This window comes from Littorina saxatilis, linkage group LG2 (assembly GCF_037325665.1).
Source record: "Littorina saxatilis isolate snail1 linkage group LG2, US_GU_Lsax_2.0, whole genome shotgun sequence".
Classification (NCBI taxonomy): domain Eukaryota; kingdom Metazoa; phylum Mollusca; class Gastropoda; order Littorinimorpha; family Littorinidae; genus Littorina; species Littorina saxatilis.
In genome coordinates, this window is record NC_090246.1 from 100,003,895 (window position 1) to 100,013,254 (window position 9,360).

At 42.8% G+C, this 9,360-nt stretch overlaps 1 protein-coding gene across 3 annotated transcripts in view; it reads left to right on the forward strand.

The window, feature by feature from the left end:
- Nucleotides 1–9,360, forward strand: part of LOC138960327 (trinucleotide repeat-containing gene 18 protein-like) — a 208,001-nt gene that overhangs the window by 61,189 nt on the left and 137,452 nt on the right. For all 3 annotated transcript variants that reach the window (XR_011453945.1, XM_070332186.1, XM_070332187.1), the window contains exon 3: nucleotides 4,621–4,731. Coding sequence is in view for 2 of the 3 variants with exons in the window: in XM_070332186.1 (XP_070188287.1) it covers nucleotides 4,621–4,731 (111 nt within the window). In the remaining variant the exon portion in view is untranslated. The remainder of the gene's footprint in view (nucleotides 1–4,620; nucleotides 4,732–9,360) is intronic.

A 9,360-nucleotide genomic window follows, 5' to 3' on the forward strand; every position in this document is an offset into this window, starting at 1 on the left:
AATCCATGTCAGAGTTCGGTGGGTTATAGAAACACGAAAATACCCAGCATGCTTCCTCCGAAAGCGGCGTATGGCTGCCTAAATGGCGGGGTAAAAACGGTCATACACGTAAAAGCCGTGGGAGTTTCAGCCCACGAACAAACAAACAAACAAACAAACAAACAAACAAACAAACAAACAAACAAACAGACAGACAGATACATTTCGTACCGCTTAATTACACACATTGATGGTTTAAAAAGAAATGTGCCCAGAAAGGAAATGGTACCGATGCGAAAGTATATCTTTTCTTGGTGATGTTTAGCATCTCCTTCGACATTCTCATGAGCTTTGAGCCAGGTAAAAAAAAAATTGACTGGAACAATATGGCAAGTTGTACCACATTGAATTTATTTTGAAGTTCAATTGTCGGTCTGACAAATTCCTATCTCACTGACTCCATCTCTGTCTGTCTGACTGCCTATCTGTTTCTCCGTCTCAGACTAGCTCTGCCTCCCTCTGTCTCTGTATCGGTCTGTCTGTCTGTCTGTCTGTCTGTCTGTCTGTCTGTCTGTCTGTCTGTCTGTCTGTCTGTCTGTCTGTCTGTCTGTCTGTCTCTGTTTCAGTCTGTCTCTCTTTTTCTGTCTCTGTATCTTTCTCTGTGTGTGTGTGTGTGTGTGTGTGTGTGTGTGTGTGTGTGTGTGTGTGTGTGTGTGTGTGTGTGTGAGTGTGTGTCTGTCTGTCTCTTTGTCTCTTTGTGTCTCTCTGTCTCTCTCTCTGTCTGTCTGTCTCTGTCTCTCTCTCTGTCTCTCTCTCTCTCTCTCTCTCTCTCTCTCTCTCTCTCTCTCTTCAGATTTTGTTCATGTTCGAACTTTCAATCCCAGTCTGTTCATTCCAACAAGGGGCCTGCAATTTATTTTCCCGGCAGCCATACAGAACGGATTCGCATGAGCAACTTTCCCAAGAGAGTCTTCTTTTTTCCCCGAACCGCATCCCCCCTTCTGCGTCTGGTTGTTTACTCCCCCCCACCCCCCCTCCCTCCTTCATTCACCCCTTGTCTTTCCGTCCTTTTTGTTTTGTTTCGCGAGGCCTACTTCGATTTTCTTTAACTTTTGAAATGTATTACTTTCCTTATCTGGCGGTCATTAAAAATGCATGTCGGGGTCTATTTGGCGGGCGGGGCCAAATGAGTTCCCTTCACGCTAGCCTGTGCATGGTTCCTGAAGCGCCTGTCAATCACGCAAGCATGGCAATCTGTCACGGCCAAATTAGGCCTCCCCTGGCTCCGGCCTCTGGAGCACCACGCCTCTGCTGCTCTGGGCCTCTGTGAAAAGGTCGGCCCAACAACTTGGTCGCATCCTCACCGGCCACGTTATCGACAGGGTGTCGTCTTTCTGCCTTGCTTGTAACCGGAATGGATCTTTTTCGTTTCAGGGGACGCGTTTTGCTTGCGTTTTCGTTGCGTTTCAGTGCTGATTAGTTTTGTAATTTAGAGGACGATGTTACTTCCACGTTCTGGATGCCATTCCTCTGGGGTTGCGGGTTTCATCCTTCATGCGTCTGCTTAGGTGTAAAACTTTGATTTCTTGTGGGCTTCCTTTTGAAGTCATTGTCACGCGAAATGGTACTCGTGTTGAAAAATTCATCGTTCGGATTGGGGGAGAGAGGTCGTCGACACATTTTTGAGGAATAATCGATACGATAATTATGAAAGCGTAAGGTCTTGTTTTCTGTCTTGTTGTCCATACAGTGCATGAATAATTCATGTTTATTTTGTACCTTCTTTCTCGAATTATATATGTATAACCACTGGGTCAGAAAAACAAGATTGCTATTTGGGGAAAATGTGAATAATGGAGACGCTTTCATTTTGTAACACGAAACAAACAAGAACAGCAAGAACACGGTACGAACAACAAGCACCGTAACAAGAACAAGAACAAGAACAACAACACCAAAAACATCAACAACAGCAACAACAACAACAACAACAACAACAACAACAACAACAACAACAACGGCAGCAACAACCACCCAAACAAACAAACAAACGGAGCGAATTAGCAACTGATGATTGTGCTTGTCCAGTGATCTTCATGCAGTTATCAGGGGACAAATGGACGAATTTGATCTGTTCCTCCAGTCACTCGGGGGCGCGGGTCAGTCAGTAACTGGCCACTGGTCAATTTCCGCGTCGGACAGATCTGGATTACAGACGCGAAAGCAAGACTGCTTCCCACTAATTGCATTATCTCGGCTAGACATGATGACAGATTCATCATAGACTGCGACGTCCGCTCCTTTTCTTTTCCTTTGTTGGTTTCGTTGTGTTTGTTTTGTTACCCTTTTTCTGGCATGTGCACATACTGAACGCATACTTTTGAGATTAAATAGAACGTTTCTTGGCGTTTCGAGTCATCCGCAACGTCCGTGTTAATATATGTTATTGCTGTTTCGCGCAACCTTTGGTCTTTTTACACGATTAAAATTAATGGCCATCCGTGGACGAAATGCGGAACATTCTGAAGGACGTAAGCAAAAAATAACACACCACAAAAAAACACCCAGAAAACAAACAAACTCACAAATAAAAAACCCACAAAAATCAGCAACAAACGTAGCATTAACGAGGCCTCGAACATATTTGGTAGTACATGTAGTAATAGTACGAGAAGTAGGAACAGCAGCAAGAACAACTTGATCATAGTCCTGCTGATTGACTTGATTAGAGCTTGCGAAGATGCGAGGACAGGGAGAGGTAAGCAGATACAAAACAGGGAGGATAATGGGATAAAGTGGCACGAGGACATTGAAGAAAAGTAAGAAGGGGGGGGGGGGGAGGAGCGAGAGAGGAGGACTTGATTGGACAATGTCCAGGGTGTGACGCGTTGGCAGTTGAGCGATCAGAGTGACCACCCCGGACTGTCCGAGCACGGGCCTATATCTTGATGAGTTGATCACTTTTCCCAATTAATTTTCCCCCATCCTCTTGTGGCGCGTTCAGAGGCAGTCACCCGGCGAGAGCGAGGCAAGGGAATAAAGCGAGGATTTGCGAGAGTCGCCGATAATGGGGTGATGTAGGAATGGCTCCAGGGATCCACTCATAAATGGTAGATTGATTGAGTCCGGTCCAACAGTTACACAAATCCGATCGAGTTTGTTTCGGCATAATGGTATAGACTATACTATTTCTCGTTTGGACTCCTGGAAATTATTGTAATAAACTAAAAATCGACAAGAGACTTGTTTGTTTGATTGACTAGTTGTTTGATTGACTCGTTGTTTGATTGACTAGTTGTTTGATTGACTAGTTGTTTGATTGACTTGTTGTTTGATTGACTAGTTGTTTGATTGACTCGTTGTTTGATTGACTAGTTGTTTGATTGACTAGTTGTTTGATTGACTAGTTGTTTGATTGACTAGTTGTTTGATTGACTAGTTGTTTGATTGACTTGTTGTTTGATTGACTAGTTGTTTGATTGACTAGGTGTTTGATTGACTAGTTGTTTGATTGACTAGTTGTTTGATTGACTAGTTGTTTGATTGACTAGGTGTTTGATTGACTAGTTGTTTGATTGACTAGTTTGTCGACTTGTAGTCCTTCGTGTGTATTTATGTTATGTACCACCAGTGCAATTTCTCCATGTGAGACAATAAAGTTAATTTGATTTGATTTGATTGATTGAGTTTGACCAGCCTTGATCAGGGGAGAGGAAACGATACTCTGCCAGTCTGAACTCTTTTTTTTTTATTCTCTTTTATTTTTTAAATACCATTTTATGAGAAATATCTGTTGTGTTTTAATATCTTTTTAATAACTATTATTGTTTTTGCATTCCGTCGATTTGTTTTGGCAGGAATAAATATAAGACACTGGTATCAAGTCAGCAACCCATGTCTCACTTCCTCCCAACTAAATTTCTTCTTTCTCCGGCCTTTTTGTTGCTTTTCCGGTGTAACACGAAATTTTTACTCCACGAAAAATTTACTCCGGAGTAAATATTTCGTACGAAATTCTTACTCCGAGTACACTTTTCGTACGCGAAAAAAACTCCCCAAGGCACGAACAAATTACTCCCTCCACGAATTTTTTACTCCCCATTTTTTTTTACTTCCAGTAAAAATCTCGTACGCAAAAATGGGATGCGGGTGAAGGGATAATGCCAATAAGTGATCTCGCGCACACGAATGTCGCGCTACCCTCCTTCCACCCCTTCCACCACCAAGACTAACAGGGGACAAGGGAGTACAAATTTCGTACACCTGGCATGGGAAGTTAAATTGCTCGTGTTGGGGTGAAGTAATTTATTCGTTATTTATTGGTCAGGGGAGTAACATTTTTGTACGAAATGTTTACTCGGAACTCACCTGTCTTGGGGAGTAATTTTCTCGTGCAATGGGGGAGTGCTTTTTTCGTAAAGGGAGTAACTTTTTCCTACGAAATGTTTACTCCGGAGTAAAAATCTCGTGGGAGTAATTTTCTCGTGTTACACCGGCAACTGCAAAGCTTTCTCTCAATGTCCTTCCACAGACTGTTCATCGCATTTCCATTCTGGTTCAAGACAAAGCCGAACCTGGGTCTAGTGTTTGCCAATTTTCTTGTTGTTTTTGTTTGAACATTTTTCACCCATTATGTTGCAGGCGCTAGCTTCGCTCTAATGGGAGGATTCTTGGGGGGAGCGGCACCAGCAGACAACCTCAAGAACCTCATGCCGGATATGCAGCAGTTCTGGACACCGCACACTGCGGACGGTAAGTACTTTTAGCAATATCAGATATATCACCCCCCCCCCCCCTATATATTTATTTATATCCCATGACCTCCCTTCTTTGTCTCTGTTACTTCAGTATGGGTATATATGTTGTATTTTTATAGCTCAATAAATACATCATGGACTCCAAAAAATATATGATAGTGCAGATTCCGATTTGGGCAAAGGACTACTTTCCTCCCGACCTTTGACCTCGCGCCGAACAATGTGACACATTTGTATGAAGTTCTAAAATCGTATTGCACGGCTCAGAAAACCATATCAGTTGCACGCAAAAATGAATCTCAGAACTGATCTGATGTATGAGATGCAATAAGCAAAAGTTTCTTTCATTATGAAAGCAATGCAGGTCGAAAAAAACGAACATTCAACTTACAAGATAACCAGATGCTAGCGAACCAAAACAAAAACACGAGTACCCTCCCCTTGCATCGTTAGCAGACGACTTTTGAGAATCTGTCGGTAGTGTGTTATGGTGTGCGCCTTCAGCTATCAAACATCGGCTGTTTCAGGTGTTTTGCGAGCAAGTCTACTCTTTTGCCTGGCTCTGCAGTAAGTCCACATATTTTTCCGTAATCCAGTCATATTCCTTCAAAATGCAATCAATCGGCGGTGACAGACGTGTCGGTCGCGTTTTCCTCACACCATACCAGTTTAAGTTCATCCATGCAAACACACTCGCAAAACAGTTTATCACGTAGATACATTTCAAATAGGGAGCAAATGGTTAAATCTAAACCTACATATTTGTTCCCTAAAATTTGCTTCTCTGTCAATAAGCCTAATTACACACGTTCGAGAAAAACAACGTGGAATCGATTCTGAATCGAGTAAGCCAAATGGGTCCCAAACCCGTTTCGCCCGTTCTGCCGACCTGAAACGCAAAACAAAAGAATTGTGCGCTTCAACTAAATTAATTTCTATTCGACTTCATTACTTTCTTGCAACTTATGAACCTTTACTTAAAGCTTTTAAATGGTCTGAAAGTAGTGTTACCGCGTACTTATCGATGCACTCATTCGTTTTATTTTTTCAGCGACGGTCACTTAGTTTAAGGTTGCAAAAGGGCTAAGTCTCGCTGGCAACAGTTTTACCCTGCACAGATCGCAACAGTGCCGCTAGTAGTCTACACTTTGTGTTTGATGGTAGAATGGGATATACAGATTACAACACTCGTGGTTTTTTATATGGCTTGTATTTCAGTCAAGACCCAGCGGGAATATCGATCGAGAGCCACTCGCCAGAGGCTCGTGTCTCCCGATGATATTCATCCGCTGGGTCTTGACTGAAATACAAGCCATATAAAAAACCACTCGTGTTGTAACCTATACGTATTACTGTCTACTATATAAAGACAATTAGGTTGTCGAACTTGTGAATGTTTTGTTTTGTCAATGATTAAGCATTCCAATAAATAACCTTTTGTATATTATATAAATTTCCTCCTATCGCTGTAGAATCTTTTTTAGTTGTATGTCACGTGTATGTTCATTGGTGGCGTTATCCGAAAACTTACAGTATTTTACCGATTAAAATCTGAACTTGATCGGAAAACTGGATACTATTCTGTTTGAGAATGACACTTGATTTGGGGACGGAAGTCTTTTTGGGGGTCGGGTGGGGGTGGAGGGCGGGTAGCGGAGGGGAGGGGGTCGGGGGGTGGGGGGCTTTGAAAGGAAAACATACAAAGCGTTTATCGGCTAACACAATGGAGTGTATGTGGAACTCACAACGAAAGAGCTATGATATGGCCGATGTCACAATAAACAAATCGCAATAACAAAAAAAATCATTCAAATACACTATCAAAACTGTTGTTTTTCTTTTTCTTTGTACATTTTCACGCTTTCGGGTTTTTTCGTTATTTTATGGACTTGTCTTCTAAAAGGAATATACGCGTTAACAGATGTTACAAATACACGTTTGCTGAGAGACTGAATCACAGCGCCGCTCAGTTGCTTTTTCATGCAGGGAATGTCCGATCGTTTTCTTCTTCCGTCGTGCTTTTTATATGATTCGATTTTTATCGCCCAAACTTTGCCCCCATTGAAATATCGCCGCTCGTGTCCTGTGAAGACGAAGGCGAAAGAGCGTGACAGGTGACATGATGAACTGCGAAAAAATGAGGAAAGTCTGGGAGGGACTAGAACTTGTGTGACTGCAGTCTGGAGAACGGCGAGTTCTGTTCTGTGGGACAGTCGGCTAGAGAACATTTTATTGGGACTCAATTTTGTTTCTGTGTTAATGGCTGCTTGTTCCTTTTTTTCCCCCGTGTATATTTTTCTCTCTCGAATTTCTTGCAGCAGAAAAAGGGAATCATCCAATGTCCTTGAAACGGGAAGTTGTTCAAGAGGTGAAGGTCAAATGTTTTGGAATACGATAGAATCAGAAGTCGAGTAAGTTGAGCTGCTGGAATCAATTAGTCTGTCATTTGTTTCTGGTGTTTCTGAAAAGTACAATGTAAAAATAAAAAAAACTGTCTTGAAGAGTGTATAGTGGGCGTGGCGTAAAGCGTAAGAATGATTGACAGGTTGTCAAAACTGTCTGTGAGACGAAGGAGGATTTTATTATCTATGGAGAACGCCGTGCGCCTTATTTCGGCTTGACTGCTTGCAAAAAGAATCGGTGCTGTCAGCTTGACAGATTATCAAGTGTGGGCCTCACTCCTGCCTGTACTTGTACAGTTATGATGGCCCTTCAGTGCCAGACCCGTGCACAAATCTTGCTTCCCGTTTTTGTCGTCTGTTCGCAAGGGCCTACACAGATTTTTTGCGGTCTGTTTGGTTTGTTTTAGTGTCAAGGGGTCGTCGTAAACCTTGGTAGCCGCTTTTTGTTGTCTGTTTCAAAGAACTTCGGCTACAGATATCTTGCGCTCTGTAATCGTGTGTCTTAGTGACCAGGGGTCGTCGTAAACCTTGGTAGCCGCTTTTTGTCGTCTGTTTCAAATACCTTCGGCTACAGATATCTTGCGCTCTGTAATCGTGCAATTGTCTTTGCGCCCTGTGTAGTTTGTTTGAGTGACAATTAGGGGTCGTCGTAGACTTTGGTAAAACTTTGGTACCCGCTTTTTTATCGTCTGTTACATTGAAAGAACCTTCATGGCTTACAGAATTTTTTGCTCCCTGTGTCTTTTTTTGCAATCTTTTTATGTTAGCTTCAAAGGGTCCCCCGGAAAAAATTTGAAAAACGGTTAAAATCTGTGCAATCTGGTGCATTCTGGGCCTTGTTTTGAGGGTTAAGAGCAGCATTGTTTTGGTGCTAAAACTAGTAAAAAAAACCCACACACTCAAAGCAAGGTACATGCTTTTTCCAGGGGTGGGGTTCCGGAACCCCTGGAACCACCCCCCCCCCCTGGGTCCGGCCCTGAGTGTCAAAGCAGTTCGTCGGTATCGGTGTGTGAATTTTTTTTCGTGAAGGTTACAATTAAGTTTTACATACGATTATTTATCCTTTATGTAGAGCGAGTGGAGGTGTGAGGGTTCACCGAGTTACAAGATACATACCGTGACATCAAGTTGCTTGTGTAAATAATTGTTTGAAATGAAAATGACAGACTTCCCCTACACACGCACGCATATGCGTAATTACACAAAACGCGCTTCTATATTTATATACGACTTGTGTCTGTCTGTGTGTGTGTGTGTGTGTGTGTGTGTGTGTGTGTGTGTGTGTGTGTGTGTGTGTGTGTGTGTGTGTTCGCGATGCACGGCCAAAGTTCTCGATGGATCTGCTTCAAATTTGGTCGGCATATTCAGGTAGACCCCGGACACAACCTGGTCGATGAGAATTTTCAACACGTGCTCTCAGCGCGCAGCGCTGAACCGATTTTGTTTTTTTTTGTTCATCTTCCCAGATCCATTCCCAGTAACTCTTCCTTATCTTCTCCAGTGTTTTGCGTTTATCTCCCTTCCTTCGTGTGGCGTCAATCCTTTGTCCTGTTGCTATTTTTAGAAGGTCACTGTCCACAACGCTCAATCCATATTCCCGTTACTATTTTTAGAAGGTCACTGTCCACAACGCTTTCATCCCGGCGAAGCCGTGTATTACTCTTCCTTATCTTCTCCAGTGTTTTGCGCGTTTATCTCCCTTCCTTCGTGTGGCGTCAATTGCGTACGGTGTACTTCTTCCCGGCGAAGCCGACTACCCGGCGAAGCGGGTATTCATCTAGTACCTATATATATATATATATATATATATATATATATATATATATTAAGCAACACCAGTCAGAGAAACATAGACAAAGTGAGACAGAGTGAGAGAGAAAGACTGCATGACAAATTGATTAATGCGAAATGCATCCACGTAAAGTTGGACTGTTTAGCCATTTTAGATTCCAGTGAGAAAGGTTTTGTTTTCAAACTTGCTCTCTTTCTCCCAGCCCCCCCCCCCCCCCCCCCACACTCCGCACAAACACACACACATAAATGACCACCAAGAGCTGTAATCCCCCGTATAAAATTCCGTCTGCCCGAGCGAAAGTGACAAGCATTTATTGATTTCCGGACTAGAACAAAGACTGTCTTGTCCGCTTTCCGTTACATCACCCAGTGTCACACATCTCTAAAAGCCGTTCTTTTTCATGCTCTTTCATAATCCTTCACCGTGG